Source organism: Furipterus horrens, unplaced genomic scaffold, assembly GCF_987537825.1.
Source record: "Furipterus horrens unplaced genomic scaffold, mFurHor1.1.pri manual_scaffold_2, whole genome shotgun sequence".
Taxonomy (NCBI): Eukaryota; Metazoa; Chordata; class Mammalia; order Chiroptera; family Furipteridae; genus Furipterus; species Furipterus horrens.
Genome location: NW_028327172.1, coordinates 194,052,690 through 194,070,030, shown reverse-complemented (window position 1 = coordinate 194,070,030; position 17,341 = coordinate 194,052,690). Strand labels below are relative to the sequence as shown.

The 17,341-nt window shown below is 37.6% G+C and overlaps 1 protein-coding gene across 1 annotated transcript in view; it reads left to right on the top strand.

Annotated features, from left to right (window-relative positions):
- LOC150020228 (WD repeat-containing protein 19) overlaps positions 1-17,341 on the top strand; it is a 71,869-nt gene that overhangs the window by 25,994 nt on the left and 28,534 nt on the right. Inside the window, exons 13-20 of the mRNA XM_090266980.1 lie at positions 1,315-1,421; positions 2,122-2,244; positions 6,709-6,858; positions 10,638-10,785; positions 10,916-11,120; positions 13,371-13,530; positions 13,734-13,844; positions 16,090-16,199. Coding sequence (XP_090123106.1) covers positions 1,315-1,421; positions 2,122-2,244; positions 6,709-6,858; positions 10,638-10,785; positions 10,916-11,120; positions 13,371-13,530; positions 13,734-13,844; positions 16,090-16,199 — 1,114 coding nt within the window. The remainder of the gene's footprint in view (positions 1-1,314; positions 1,422-2,121; positions 2,245-6,708; positions 6,859-10,637; positions 10,786-10,915; positions 11,121-13,370; positions 13,531-13,733; positions 13,845-16,089; positions 16,200-17,341) is intronic.

The following is a 17,341-nucleotide window of genomic DNA, read 5'->3' as shown; positions in this document are numbered from 1 at the left end:
ACCAAAAGTCAAAATGTCAGCTTGGTGTAAGGAAAGATTTATTGATCAAGAAGGCGTCAACCAAGAAGATGCAAGACTTATCAATGCCTCAACTCTATTTTACCTGCTGGACTAGGTTAAGGATTTTTAAGCAGGAGAAGAGGAGTGGGGGGGGGAGTTAAGGTAAATTCCTTAGGTCTTCAGTCTCTTGATAAGGTTTCAAGTACATTCTAAGGCACTATTCAGGTCACAAGCGTCAGGGGTGGTGTTGAGTCTCCATTGTTTTTTTGCAAAGTAAGCTTGTAAATTATTATTCCTTTCTGTGAAGAACGATAAACATTGAACTGAGATGTTATCTATAGTTTTCCCAAAACTGTTGTTTGAGGAGTAGGTCACAAGTTATCGACCCAGGAACCGGTCAAAGTCTCCCTGAGTTCCACAGTTTAAACCTTAAGCAACCTCTGACTGCAGGGGAATGGGGAAGTTAATATAGCTTCGTTAGGGGAAAAGCAGAAGATCTAACTTGTGGAGGTGAGCAGAGGGTCTTTAAAGACCAAGTCTTCCACTTTCTTCCTTCAGACATGTCTTTCTTAGTTTAAAGAGTTTTATGAAGCTTCTAAAGTTTTTGCATAATTTTTGGAAAGGTTTTGTTCTTTATCTTAGTAGTGAAGACAGCTTGGTATAAGGGGTAGAGTATGGTTTTTAGAATTAGGCTCTGGGTTCAAATTTCCCTTCTGCCTCATTTAGTTAGACAAATTCTGTAACCCCTTTGTGTCTTGGGTTACTCATGTGGAAAAGGAGGATTCTTCTACTTGTAAGGAGTCGTGTGGAAAATTAAAATTTGTGCTCTGCCTTTGCACAGTGACTTTCTTATGTACTCCTTGGTCCGGTAGGTATTTAATAAAAGCTGTTTCCCTCCCCGATTTTATTGTTTGAATAATGACTATTAGCATCTGAAGGGAACCTTGCTTTTTCTTCCCCTCTGCCTCCCCTCCCCCATCCCTTCCTTACCCCACGGGAGGTCAGATAGCCCTCAGCAATAGAGCAAGCCTGAGCATTATTCTCAGACAGAGTACACGGTCAAGCTTATTGTCACCAAGATTTAATATTTGGTTGTTTTGCATGTGACTTTATTTTCTATTACTTTGTTTCATGAGAAACATGGAATTCCTGAAGGCAAATTTATATGGCAACTAGGATTTTCTTTATGATGGCTGAAATAAAAATTTTGGTTCAGAATATTCTTGCAAAGATGCCCATTTAAAATTATTTGCAAATATTTATATAATTTTATTCATATTTTAATGTGCTATTTGTTCTTTTTGATTGTTAAAGGTGTTAAAAAATTGAAAGATGTGGAATACCTGGGGACAGTCGCGAGTGTTTGCCTTCACTCAGACTACGCTGCCGCACTTTTCGAAGGCAAAGTTCAGTTACATTTGGTCAGTATAATTTTGATGTCCTGCAGGCCTGCTCTGTTAACTTAATGATGATGATGATGAACATTCTTATTATTAAGAACTTTGGTCAGAAAGCAACCATGTACAGACTGGCTAGAAAGCCAGGTGTGAATAAAGGATTAACAAAAATCTTTACTCTGTTCCCAAGAAACCTGACAGTTTATCAACTGTGCTACTTACAACATTGCTCAAGGTAAAAATGACCTTGTTTGTAACTGTATCTAGAAAGTATAAATAAACTATAAAAAATGATGGGAACGCAATACATCTGGGTTTCCTGGAAGGCACTCACTCATACACTTAGGTCATGTTGCTTGTGGCGATCCCTGAAACTATGCCTCTTGAGTTGTTCAAGAGATATTGGCCGTGAAAGATAGGGCTTCTAAACCAGGGCATGTTCCACATCTATTTCTTGGCTCTTTGCTTCTGGGAAGCCAAAGGGATTAGTCTCTAGACGGCTTCAGAGCCCGTGAAGACTATTCCCAATAAAGAGGGATGTCTAGTGCTACCCTGCTCACAAGCTGTGGATCCTGTCTGATATCTTTCTGTGTAAACTGGTCTCTGGCAGTCTGGTGAGTCTGGTTTCATGGAGCTAAAGGAAAAGATCCTCGCCTACCCACTAGACATTGCAGACTAGGTTTACTCAAATTAATCTATGAGCCACTGTTATCCTTTGTTTTAGATAGAAAATGAACTCTTGGATACTCAAGAAGAACGTGAGACTCGACTGTTCCCAGCAGTGGATGATAAGTGCCGTATTTTATGTCACGCCTTAACTAGTGATTTCCTCGTCTACGGCACAGATGTACGTACTGTCCTCTTTACTATACAATGGAGGGCAATTTCTAATTTTTACTTTGTAACAACATTTCTCACATATGTATATAAATGTGTATCACATAGTATATGAAAACATAACTATTACAAATAAATATGTGTAGCGCACATAGGTGGCATGATTTGCTAGTATTGAGTGCTTTTGTGTTTATAAGCAATTTTGAGACCATAATAAAAAGGGCAAACATTGGAGTCTAGAAAATCTGGGTTTAAACATCAGGTCTTTTACTTGCTCGTTGCTGCATAATCTCTCCGAGCCTCATTTTCCTTGTGTAGATGCTTTAATGACTTAATCTGATGATGAATATAAGACACCTCATTCAACTTCAGATCTAGATTCAGTAGGCATTTAATAAGTATTAAAGTTAATAGAATATTGAGAATCCCACTCCTTCAGTCTGGTGGTCCTTGACCCACCAATACCCTAACCCTCTAAATATTACGTGAGCCGCATGGACATAAAGCATAGTTACAGTAATAGTATCTGATATTTGTAACAAGTTCTCAAAGATTTTCTAAAAGCTCATCCTACCTGTTATGTCGTTCAGTCTCTAAATTCAGTCAAGTTGGTAGGAAAGCTATCATTTTCCACGTTATAAAAACAACTTTCACCATTTTAAACATTCCATTTTCTCCCATTAAATGGTTTTTTAAAAAAGAGTATGTTTAAAACAGGCTTCTTGCCATAAGAGAGGATTTATAAGTTGAAGTTTGACCTGAAATAATCCGTCTTTGTGCTAATTTACACCAGTAGGGGAGGTCTGGGGTATCAGGTGAAGTAGTGAGGGATATGGTCGATAATATTAAATACATTTGTGTGACACCTGACATTATAAAGCCTGATCTCACTTATCTCATTAACTCCATAAAACGAGCAGGGAAGTTTTAGAGATAAGCACACTGAAGATTGAGAGGATAGTAAGTTTGTGGCACAGGTGGAACTTGAACAAGCAAGATTTCCTGATGGGAAATCTGCTTTTTCCACTACGCCACATGGCATTTTGAAGTAAGAACACAAAGTGTCGTAGTCTATCAATAAAGCAGTGTTTATCTGTCTCATTCATTTTTTAAAATTGAAATATAATTGGCATAGCATTATGTTAGTTTCAGGTGCACAGCATCATGATTTGATATTTGTACGTATTACGAAATGATCACCACAGTAAGTCTAGTTAACATCCGTCACCACACAGAGTGACAAAAATTTTGTTTCATATGCTGTATCTCATTCTTACGTGCTTCTGAAAATACTGGGGGTTTTAGCAGCTTTATTGAAGTATAATTGATATACAATAAACTACACAATTTAAAGTTTACAATTTGATAAGTTTTGACATAGGTATACACCTGTGAAACACCATCAACTCAGTCAAAATAGTGAACATATTTGTCACCTCCCAAAGTTTTCTCATGCCCTTTTACCATCCCTCCTTCCTGTGCCCCCACACTGAGGGGTTTCTGTCACTGTTAATTCTAGAGTTTTATGTAAATGGAATCGTATATTAGGCACCCCTTTGTGTCTGGCTTTCGTGTAATTATTTTGAGATTCATCCGTGTTGTGGTGGTGTGTGTCAGCAGTTCAGTCTTTTTTCTTGCTGAATAATATTACATAGTCTAGTCTTCATATATCATAATTTGCTCCTCCATGAATCGATAGATGGACATTGGAGTTCTTTCCAGTTTGGGATATTTACAAATAAAGCTGCTATAATTATTTGTGTTTAAGCTTTTGTGTGGCCATATGCTTTCTTCTATCTTAGATAAGAATACCTAGAAGTGGAATGACTACATGATATGGCATGTGTATGTTTAACCTTTTGAGAAATTGACAACCTGCTCTCTCACTTGGTCGTACCGTTTTACATTCCTGTCAACACTGTATAAGGGTTCCAGTTCCTCTATATCCTCACAAACGGCTACTCTAATGAGTGTGTAGTGATATCTCATTGTGATTTTAATTTGCATTTCACTAATGGACTAATGATGTAGAGGCATCTCTGTGCTTATTTGCTATCTGAATATCTTTAGTGAAGTGTTCAGATTTTTTTATTATTTCTTAATTGGTTTATTTTCTTATTATTGAGCTTTGAGAGTTCTTTATATATTCTCCATTATATTAAATAAAAGAAGGCAGTCACAGAAGACCACATATTGTATGATTCCATTTATATAAAATGTCCAGAATAGGCAAATCTAAAGAGACAGGCTGGGGAGATTGGGGAAAATGGGGATTCATTACTAAATAGGGTTTCTTTTTGAGGTGATGAAATATTATAAATTGCCGAGTGTTGTACAACTATGTGAATATGCTAAAAACCAGGGACTTGTACATTTTAAGTGGGTGACTTATATGGTATGTGAGTTATTCTCAATAGGCTAATATTAAAAAACAAAAGTGAAGGAGTCTTAAAACAAAAAAAATAATTAGTTAGACATACCTATATAGGTCTATCTCTGGTTTTTCTTTTCTGTTTCAATGATCTGTGTGTCTGATCCTCCACCAGTACTATGCAGTCTTGATTACTGTAGTTATTAAGAAAAAAAAAGTCTTAAAATTGAATAGACTAATTTTCCCACTTTATTTTTTTTTTCAAAATAGTTTTAGCTGTTCAGGTTCTTTGCCATCCCATATGAATTTTAAAGTAACCTTGTCTGTATCTACAAAAAATCATGTTTAGATTTTTATTGGAATCAAGTTAGACCTGTATATCAGTTGGGGAGAATTAGCATGTTTACTGTGATGCCAATCCATGAACACAGTATACCTCCCCTTTTATTCTGAGCCTCTTTGATTTTTGCATTGGTATTTGTAGTTGTTAGCATACAAGTCCTGTGCATGTTCTGTTAAACTTACACTGAGGTATTTCATTTTTTAAGTGATTATAAGTTGTATCATATTTTATTTTTTATTTTATTTTTTTTTAATGTTTTTTATTGATTATATTGTTACAACAGTTCCAATTTTCTCCCCCTTGTTCCCCTCCCCCCAGCACCCCCCTCCCCCAGCGATCCCCCCCAAGTCCATACCCCTGGTTCGTAAAAATTAACTATCCCCCCCCTCTCAAATATTAGGACCCTTTGTAATCTTGTAAAGGACAATGGGCGAAGGTCTCAAGCTCCTCTAGCTGCTTCAAGCTGGACATGGTCGTCGTCCTACCTACCCTTGGGTCCAGAAAACCCTAATATGAGTGGGGGTGTGGAGGGGAGGGTGGCCTTCCCACATGGGGAAGGATCGTGCAGACTCCAGGTCAGTTGGCTGCCTCCGGTCAACGGCGTGCTTGGTTCAACAGGCTGGTGTCCTTGTTGTGTTCTGAGGGCAACAGATTTGGCGAAAAGGGTTAAAAGACATCATTCAATCCATAACTACTAGATGACAAAAGGCAGGGATTAATTTTTCAATGTTCCATATTAGGGGAAAAAAAAGTTTCTTTGTAAGAAGGTGTGCTAGGCACATCTCGCCTGTCCAAAACCCTTTTGCCCATTATACTTAGTTTGGGCTGAGGTAAATAGTTTAGGTTTTTCCCCCTCTCAGACCTCTGGGCCCTTTCTGTCCAAGCCATTAGGATAGAAAGGAGAAACCCGTTTTAAAGTGAAGCCCACAGACCACCCCATTCTTCCCCAACCCAGCCATTTAGTTCAGCCAAACCGTTGAGTCTCAGGAGGCAGCGCTGCAGAGAGGATTAAGTGAGGCTTATGCGTACAGATAATCACTCAGGTAATGCGATCATAGGCTTATGTCCTTTGAAAACAAAAAACACGTGTTAATTTATGTAACATAACCCGCAAACAAGTCTCTAAATCTGGAGAAGAAACTTTTAAGACGGTTAGTTGCCCTGTTTTATACTCTACTACTGATCATTGTGATTTTCCTTGAATAATAATTTTTCTCCCTAAGGTTACCCTCCTTGTCTTTAAAGGGACTACATTAAGTCCATTTTTAATTTATCCTGTTCGTTTGCATAAACATAACAAGAGCAGCAAATGATCACGTGGTATCATATTTTAAAATTTTGTTGTCTACATGTTCATTGTTAATCTATAGAAATACAATTGATTGTATCAGGTGGGTTTTTGGTTTCTTTTTATTTTAAACTTAATTTTCTAATTTGTAAATTAATAACAAAAATATTTAAAATAATATGTTTACTCTTAAACAATAACGGTGTTTCTTTAATTCAACTGGAAAATCTGAAAATCAAGCTTTAATATCACTAAGAATATGAGAATTGATAGACTGTTGAATCACATGTACTTCTCATTTATTTTCTTCTGCCTCTACCTTGCAAATATAGTAAACGTTGTTCTTAGACTCTTCCTTCATCAAAAATATGATTTTTTTTTCTCTTTAAAGTAGAAAGTATGTTTAACTTAAATTGCTGAAAGTCATTGTTTTCTTGACAACCTGTGTTTCTCTGACTGGACTTTTTTTTAGACTGGCGTCATTCAGTATTTCTACATTGAAGACTGGCAATTCGTTGATGATTATCGACATCCTGTTGGTGTGAAAAAGATTTTTCCTGACCCAAATGGGACCAGATTAGTTTTCATTGATGAAAAAAGTGATGGATTTGTCTATTGTCCAGTAAGTCTAGAAAAGTTTGAATGCATGTTTTTAAAAAATGCAACATACGAAGAAAAGTATTTTTAAAATGTTTTATACATAAACTTACTTTCTTGTAAACAGAGCCAATGATTATAGCACTTTGTTATGATGTTTGTGATCTATTTCATGACTATTTACATCGAGAAAACTTTTTTCCATTTTTCTTTCATTTTTCATAGTATCAGCCCCAGAGACTTTTTTTTTTTTAGGGGAATAAAACAGTTATATTCTGTTTCACTTTTAACCTTATTTACTGCAACCAGCCCCAGAGATTTTTTTGGGGAAAAACAGTTACCTTCTGTACCACTCTTAACCTTATTTATTACAATATTACAGTGTATCATCACGTACATGGCTTTTCTCTCCAGGTATGCAGTACGCTTCAGAGGGCTGGGATGACACCCTGTCCCTTTCCCCCACCTCGATTGCTTTTCTTCTTCCCTTAAAGATCCTGAATATAAAGAAAGTGTATTTTTGTATTAGAGGATTAAAAACAGATAGACCCATTTTAGTTACTCTTAATTTTACACATCTTTAACATTTTGAAAACAGATTTAGAAAATGTGTTTTTACATCATTTACTATACTTGGAGTTTTATTTATTTCTGGTATCCAGTGAATGATTTGGTATGTTCTTGGTCACAGTTCACAGGACCTACAGCTGCTCTTGGCCGCCCTGAGCCGCTGGTCCCCAAGTGTCTGTGCTTCACCTTAGAGAAGACACATTTCCATGAAGACAGCTTTTGCCTTGTTATGCACCTCCCTAGATACTAAGACTTCCTTCCTTTCTTTCCCTCTCTCTCTCTCCCTCCCTTCCTTTCTTTTTTCCTTCCTCTTCCCTTCGTTTTTCCTTTTCTTTCTTTCTTTGACAGATGTAACAGGTTTCCACAGGAGTGACTTGATTATTTATGCAAACTTTTTAATGTGCTAGCTCTTACTCAACTCAATGCCTCTCTCCCAGTCACCCCACCAATGAGGAAAAATGATATAAACGTAAAGATAACCTTGAGCTCACTCTCGTGCAGCTGTCCTTCCTGTAACAGGGTGTGAGGGGGCAGAGCTGCCTTGTTTCCCCAGTGGGGTCACCGCAGGTGGAAACCGCTGCTTAGGTTACACAGAAGGGCTGGAGGTCAATCAGTATCTGACGGGAGTTAGTCAGCACTGCAGTCTGACTGCTAGAGAAAGGGCAAAGGGTAAGGCCTGCCTAAGCAACTTGTTACATCTTTCTTTTTCTTTTTCCTTGATAATTTCTGTTAAAGAGGCTAGTGTGAGCTCCGCCCAAGTATATCATCAGGAACAGGTAGCGAATGTTAGTTAAAGCCCTGCCCTCTTTACCCCCTGAGACCCCTCAACGTCCAGAATTATCTCACTTGTTGCTGCTCGTCCCCACCCCCTTTTCCAGACCTAACCTGCAACTCAGGTATTAAGAAAAAAACACACTGGTAAAACAAAGTCCACACAGGGAAGGACTCCATGAGAGTGTAGGCTCTCCCTCACCCAACCTGTAGATAGATGGTTGTTTGTTTTTATTCAAATTAAGATTTTATTGGTAGGTTAGACTCTTATGTGGTTGGGCAAGATATCACAGGGGAGCCTTTTCTATGAGTGAGACCAGCTTGGAAGGGAGGAGAAAGATGGGCTGTGGTGCAGACCCTTCCCCGTGGCCTCGGGCACAGCAGGAAGTCACGCCAAGGCCCTTGGACTCCTGACCAGAGCGCTGTACGCTTCGTGACTTGAACACCCGCCCTGTCATCCTGTGCTAGTATTGCAGCCTAATTTTCTACACCAAATAATTTGAGAGAAGCATCGCTCCTGTGATGTACATATATGCAAATATATAACTATTAAGACTACAACTATTATTTAAAATTCTTAAATTTGACATTTACTTTCACATATATATTTATTCAACCTACTATTCCTCACTGTGTGGATAGTAAGGAAGTGACTCGTGTTGTACATTACAACTGGGAGAGGTGACTTTTTTTCTTACACATGCCCTAATAAAACAGTCTGTATACCCGTCACTCCTTATATGCCCATGAAGGATGAACTGAGATATATTCTATAAAGCTTATAAACATGTTGCCCTTGAGAGAGGCAGTAGAGTGCGGTAGTTAAACACAGACCTTAATTTAAGATTAATAATAATAACAACTAATATTTCTGTACTGAGTACTCTTTACATATAGCAGGGATTTCTTTCAATCCTTATAGCAATCCCTAGAGAAAAATACTCGTATTATTGCCATTTTATAGGTGAAGAAACTAAGGCATAGAAAAGATGATAACCTGTCCAAGATCACATAGCCAACCAATGACATCATTGGTATGAGCCCAGAGTGGCTTCCTCCCGAGCTCTCACTTTGATTGGCATCCCAGTTTTCCCATCTATAAAATGAACTCAGTTCTAGTACCTACTTTGTAGGTTGTTGTATAAAAATCAAATGGATGATGCACATAAAGCTGTTAGTACACAGAATAAGCACTCAACAAATGGTTACCCTTAAAAAAAACAATTCTACCACCAGCCCACTGGCACTGGTGTGCGGTCCTTACAAACTGAAAGTCAGTCTAAACTCGTGCTTAGAATCAAACACGGGAGCCACACTGCCTGACTGCAAATCCTGGCTCTTCAGCTTACTAGCTGTGTGACTTAGGGGAAATTTCTCTGTGCCTCAGTTTCTTCATCATGAGCATAACAATATAGTGTCTGTCTTACAGACTGTGAGGTTAGAATCAAAGGTTACCTATATAAGTAATTGGTACAATTCCTGGTAAGCAGCACTATCCAATGGAAATATAATTTGAACCACTACATAATTTTTAATTGTCCACCAGCTACATTTTTTTAAAGTTAAAAAGAAACAGGTAAAATTAATTTTAATAATACATTTAATTCAATATTATCATTTCAGTATGTAATCAATATAAAAAATTATCAATGAGACTTTTACACTTTTTTTTGATACTAGGTGCGATCCAATGTGTCATTTACACCTGCACACATCTCAATTCGGACTGGACACCTCTCAATGCTCAGTAGCCCAGTAGCCACCTGTGGATTTCAAACAGTGCCTACTGCACCGGACAGCACCACTCTGTAGTATTAGTTATCATTTGCAGGAATTTTACATTTTATTCCTAATTTTAGAGGAAGCTAGATTAAGGAGGAAGCAGGCATTTCTCATCTCCACATTCAGCATATTTATTAGCCTACCTGCCTGAGTTCACAGGAATAGGTGGATTGATTTTTTTTTTAATAGCTTATATTATTATAGCAGTACATTTTATATCAGAGTACTTTGTAGAGAAATTTTTTTAAATAAGACAAAGCCAGGGGAATTGATTTAAATTTGAAATCATATATGAGTTAATTTCTGTTTCTTCTCTAGTTGGAGCATTTCTATGCCCAGTACTGAAAAATTTCTAAACACAGGTATTCATAGTTTAATTTTATGACATATTAAGCAGCTTCAGCCTTTTTTTTCCCCTTAACCTGAAGCTTTGTGTCCAGACTTGTAGTTTTTCCTGCAAATTCACCAAATTTTAGATGAAACCCTTGATGTTCCATAGAACTCTTTTTTCAAGCCAGACCTAATATAAGAACGGGAAAAGAAATTTTCCTTCCTGTTATGGTTGAGTGTTGTCGGGTTGAATATGGGTCGCCAGCTAAGGCTACAAATAGGCTCCTACCATGACAAATGATAATGATTTATGTACAGACTTGGGGCAAATCTTTAAATCCTATTTTATAGGTTAATGATGCTACATATGAGATTCCAGATTTTTCACCAGCCATTAAAGGTGTTCTTTGGGAAAACTGGCCATTCGATAAAGGTGTATTTATTGCTTATGATGATGATAAGGTATACACTTACGTCTTTCACAAGGACACTATACAAGGTACTTAATCACTTCTTTTGTACATTTGTTGATAAATAAATTTCCATTGCAATGAAATTAAAACATCCCTTTCTGTTGTTTGTGTTGAGGATTACCTTTCAGCATTAAAATACCTTTCTTTGTAATATAGGATCCAAGGTCATTTTCGCTGGTGGCACGAAAGTTCCCTTCTCTCATAAGCCTCTGCTGTTATATAACGGAGAGCTGACCTGCCAGACACAGAGTGGGAAAGTTAACAACATCTACCTTGGCACTCACAGCTTTCTCGACAGTTTGAAAGATGTGGGGCCTAATGAACTGAGGCAAATGCTGACACAGACTTTATTGCTGAAAAGGTAGGGTTTTAAATGCTTCTCATGCAGCTCATTTGCTTCTGTGATTTTAAAGGTCAACCCCTATTAAAATAGATGGAGATAATAGTATTTACCTCATTTACTTCGCAAGATTATTGCGAGGCTGAGATAAGATAATGAATATGAGAACATGCATGAATTCTAAAGAAAGTCATAGTGTAGTATCGGGACTTTAGTCCGAGAAAAACCCTTCAGAACCAAAAGGTTTCTAATCGCCCAGATGGTGCAGTTATTGTGAAATTCTAATAAAAACAGTTATTTCAGCAATATCTTCATTTCATTATAATAAAGTTTGATGTTGCCTTGCTTGAGATGTCTTCTTCCTGCTTTTTTTCTCTTACATCTTAGGGCCACTATGAATTTCTTTGTGATTGTCATTCTTCTGACCATCTCTTAAAGGTTGCCATTCCTCAGGGAGGGTCCCATGAGCTTCCTTCTTTTCTCACTTGAATTATTTTTCCTGCATGAATCTCCTCTGCTTGCATGACTTCAATACCATCTGTACAAGGCTGATTCCGAAATGTGCATCTTCAACTTAAACCTGCGTTTACCACTTCATACTAGTCATATGTAGCTCCTCATACTTGCCCTGTTTAAGACAACTGGTTGTCTTCCCCAACCCCCTTTTCTCTACCATTCTAATCATACATGCACATGTCCTAACACACATATCTACACACACACACACACACACACACAGATCCTTTTCTCCCTCCATGTTCCCCAGTCTTAACTCAGTCCCTCACTCGGAATAATGTCCTGTGTTATAATGTCACTACTTTCTGACTGCTCTCTCGGCTGATAGCCTCCTTACAGTCTCACCTATTCTTCACACACTTGGAAATGGGAGCCTGACCTTCTCATTTCTGGGCTGAAGATCTTTCAGTGACTTCCCATTGCCTTTAGGAAGAAATCCCTACCCCTTGGGGACCTCGGCATGACATACGAGGCTCTTGATGGTTTAATGCCAGCCTCAGCCTTCCACACTCCTCTTCTTCCTCCCTCTTACACGGGCGCTTGAATCCAGTATTTTTCATTCTTTGCCTTGACACATGCTCTCTCTTCCTGGAATGCTCTTCCCTCTCTATATGTAGTAACTCTTCATTCCTCACTATTCACTGGGACCCTCTCCTACTCCAGGAAGCCTTCCCTGAAGCCCCCCAACCACTGGCAGTCTGATGTGTTGTCTCAGAGCCAGGGTGCAATATACAAGTACATAGTGGTTTAGAGAACTTCATCATTTACCACTGTGTGACTTGGGCTAGTCTTTTAAGGCCTCAGATCCTCACTTTCCTCACCTATAAAGGAGAAATAATAATACTAGTGGGTAGGGTTGTCAGGGTAATCCAGTGAGAGAATTTATACATAGTACTTAGCACAAAGACTCACAAATTGTAAGCACTCAGTTACTTCTATTGTGCTATGTTACAGTCATCTGTTTACTTATCTGTTTCTTCCACCTTCCCCAGTTACAACACCTGAAGGACAGTGTGTTTGATCTTTGTATCTTGGTTCCAAGCACAGTTCCTGGCACATAATAGGTGTTCAATAAATGTGAGTTAGAAGGAAAAATCCAGAGGTGAATAGATGAGTAGGTGTAATATGATGTATTCATTAATGTAAAGGTTCCATAAAAAGTTTAATTGGCATTTATGGTCAGCAAACATTTTCTGTTATGGGCTAAATGGTATGTATTTCATGCTCTAAGGCCGTAGGGTCTCTGTCACAACTACTTAAGTCTGCTGTTGTCGCAGGAGAATTGCTGAGACAATCCATAACGGGCGGGCTGATGAGTAGCTGCGTTCCACTCAAACTATTCTCACTCACAGGCAGCTCACTGGACTTGGCCTGTGGGCCATAGTTTGCTGACCCCTGTTTTAAACTCCCAAATTTATAGGAGTAGAGTACTAATTTTACTAGACTTATGTGAGAACAAAACTAATTTTCATTTGTGTATGAAATAAACCAAAAATAAACAGAATTAGTTGTTAATGGGGGAAGGTGGTTACTCAGAGTAGATTTAGATTAATAAAAGAAATTCAAGAAAAATCATTGGTACAACAAAAGGAAGAAAAGTTTATGTAATTTTTCATAACTTGGAAATGATTACAGACTATGAAATGTTTTATAAAATTTACCTAGGGCATGACATTTAAATGATGTATAATCTGAAAATTGTCTACTAGGGGGCACACAGAGCTTCCTGATAAAACTTACATACTCCAATTCTAGGTTTTCTGATGCATGGGAGATATGCCGGACCCTGAGCGATCATGCTGCCTGGAATGAGTTGGCCCTGGCCTGTCTCCACCACATGGAAGTGGAGTTTGCGATCCGCGTTTATCGGACAATTGGAAATGCCGGCATGGTGATGTCCTTGGAAGAAATAAAGGTAAACAGCATCTGGTGAGAATAATCAGGTTAGGTTTTAAATGGTATTTATTCATACATTGTAAATTTCTGTAGTTAATCTTCCAGAACTCATAAACAAGTTAATTGCTACAACATTACCACTTCTTACTAAGCAAAATCTTAAAAAAAAAAAAAAAAAAAATTAAACCCTTATATTCTCATTACAACTGCTTTTATTTTTAGGGAATAGAGGACTACAATCTTTTGGCAGGACATCTTGCCATGTTCACTAAGGATTTCAACCTGGCTCAGGACCTGTACCTCGCCTCCAGCTGTCCTGTCGCCGCTCTGGAGGTATGGCAGCCCACGAGGCGGGGAGGAAAGAAAGGAAAGGAGGGTCTCCCCTTTCACATGGTTGAAATTTCTCGCACCAGATACCACATGCCTTGCCCCTCCTAGAATTTAGACTCCAGCTTTAAGAACCCCTGAGTACTCATTAACTTCAATTTTTTTTTTCATTCTGCATTCTGTGGAGCCATAAAAGGCATGGTATTGTAACTACCAAATAACTTAAAGTCTAAATGTGTCCAAAGAGAACAGATTCTATAACTTACCAAGATGCATACAAATAAAAACAGCCGCCATTTATTGAGTGCTCACACATGCCAGGTACTTTTCTAAGCACCTGACATATTATAATTCATTTAGCCCTCACAACAATCTTATGAGGTAGTACTTTTTATTTTCTCTCTTTTCCAAATGGGAAAACTGATACGCATTTATCTTTTACTTGTTGTATGAAATTCTCCTCTGCATTCAAAGGTGGGCTACAGACTAATGCATCATCACTGGTTTCCCAGAGGTGAGCATAGCAGCGGAAGGACTAGAACAGAATGAACAACCTAGTTCAGCACAAGGAAGAAGAGAGAAGTGGCTGTGTGGACTTCAGAGCCAGAAATGTCTGCGTTCAAATCCTGGCTCTGCGTAAACTTAGACAAGTTATTTCATCTTCCCGTGCCCTAGGTCTCATCTCTTTAAAGTAGGGATAACACTCTCTAGCCTGCAGGGTTTTTTCAAAGATTTTATTTATATTTAGGAAGAGCAGAAGGGAGGGAGAGAGAGGAGAGAAACATTGGCCTGAGAGAGAAACATCAGTCAGTTGCCTATCGTAAGCACCTGACCAGGGGCCGAACCTGCAACTCAGGCCTGTGCCCTGACCGGGAATCGAATGGGCAACCTCCAATCAACTGAGCCACAAGTCAGGGCTAGCTCACAGGGTTATTGTAAAGATTTTTAAATGAGATTAGATATTTTGGAACTGTGCCTCATCAGTAGAAAAGACAAAAGTGGTAACTGCTGTCATTAACGTTATTCCACCTCAAACCAGCATTTCCACAGCCACGTAGAGGAGGTAGTTTTGAAGACATATTTGCTACTAACTTCACCTTTTTCAAATTGTTCTACAGCAAATTTTTATTTTTTAATTTTTAAGTGAACCAAATTAATTTTGTCTTAAGAAAAGAATTTAGATAATTTTACAATATTATATTATTTGAGGTAGTTAGAGAGACCCTGAAAAATTTTCAGAGCTTGGATTGGTACGCACTGAAGTAGGAATATGGCTGCAAGGAGTGAGGGCAAAGACATCATCTTAGTTCTTCAGCATTTAGCTATGGACACTTGTCATGTGATACAAGATTTGTAAAGCATTTGGGGTGATGGCTTTACAATGGAGAGAGGGGATTGTACCTTGTCGTTCCTTGAACCTCACTCTGAAAGCAGGCGGGTTAGCCAGGGAAAGAAGTCAGAGGCAAAGCCCTACTGCCCTGCTCTGCCACACACTAACAGTGTGACTTTGTGTATAAAACTAAGCCCCTTTTGCCTCGGTTTCTGGATCTCTAAAATGAGCACAAGAATGGTTCATTGCAAAATGCCTAGTTGTGAAAAGTAAATAAGCTAATGCCCTAGAACATTACCTGGCAGAAAATAGCACTTGAAAAATCTTAGCTATTATTAATTCTTTACAAAATGTGAATAAAACCAAGGAATAAACTCTAAGAAATTCTTGATTAGTTTATATTTGGGATTGCGTACAAGATACAAAGGACCCCAGGAGCCAGGGAGAAAGACACATTCACATGTTATTTATATTTGCTGTTATTCATGTTGTGATATAGCTTCAGATTTTCTCTGAAAACAACTTCAATTCCTGTAGTAAAGTATTTCTCAACTTTTTAAATTATCTCCTCACTAAGGAAGAAAATGAACAATTGGTTGATTGAATTAATTTTAATTAATTTTGTTTCAATTAAATTTTTCCTATTGAGAAAAATTAAATACTAAATAAGACTTAGTTGGGTAGAATTGAGTTTGGGTGGGCCACAAACCGTTGTAATAAGAACTAAGATGTTTTTTTTTCTCCCCCTCAAAATCAATTTCTACCCCCTGGAGGTTCAATCACTGCCCACTATAGTAATGTGTTATCTTTGCAAAGATCAAGTTTCATCTTTTAGACAAAAAGTTTTTGTATTACTTTTATTAAAAACTACCGCTATGTGGTAGACTGCAAAATAATTGGCTGGTTTCTTTCTCTTAATAGATGAGAAAGGATTTGCAGCACTGGGACAGTGCTCTGCAGCTGGCGAAGCGCTTAGCCCCAGACCAGATACCATTTATATCAAAAGAATATGCTGTTCAGCTTGAATTCACGTAAGTCCTCATCTTTATATGTTCCAACTGGTATCTAATTGCTGAATTACTGATTACTGAAATAATTACTGTATATCTTCAGTTCTAAAATTCCATTTGTTATAAGGCCCTCCATTGATTTAATAATTCTTTTCAAGTGGAAAGAGATTAATTATGCAAACAAAAATATTTTTCTAACAAATGATGTCTTATCCATGCATTTATCCACTTTCAATTTTAGCATCAAATTCTAAGTGGAGGTCTAAGCCTTTTCTACATTTATAGTCTAAATGTTGTTTTGAATCACATTTGGCCAACAACAGTTATACGTATTATCAGGGTGACATATTGCTTTTCATAACCTATGCTCATGATCTTGACCTCTTTGAATACTTGGAGTATTTATAGTGTAATTTCAAGACATAGTGAAAAATACAACGATGGTCTACAACTTTATTTGCTTAAATTTGTATTTTTTCTGTTTTAAATTGAATTGCATTTGGATAAAATTGAACAGTTAATGTTAAAAATGAAGCCAGAAGCTTTCCACAGGCTAATGTCACTGCCTGAGTAATAATCATTCATGGTTCATGAATAGACTTCACAAAATTTTTCTTCCTTTGGAAAAGACATAATCTATTCTGAGAGATTTAGAATTTTCCAGTGCACTTAATTGCTAATCAGTCTTAATTATCAATAGTCTTAATTGCCAGTCTATACATTTTTATTTTAATGCTGAATAAATGTGTAATTTTGCAAACACTCAAGACCCACTTTTAATTCACACTGAGCCATAGTTAATATTACTAATGCAAATAACTATAGAGGCAATAAATGAATTATTTATTGGGTTGGCCAAAAAATTTGTTTGTTTGTTTTATAATATAGCTCTAGTATCGCTTAGTTGTCTTTCATTTCATTCGAAAAATTTTGTTAGATTGTATTGTGACAGCTGTCATATCAGCGTGCATTTTTTAAAAAAAACATCAAAATTGATTAATGTTCGTGTAGCCATTTTAATATTGAAGATGGAAGAAAATGCTCAACAGTTTCAGCAATTATGCTTTGTTCAAGAAAGGTCAAAATGCAACTGAAATGCAAAAAACGATTTGTGCAGTGTATGGAGAAGGTGCTGTTACTGATCGAACATGTGAGAAGTGGTT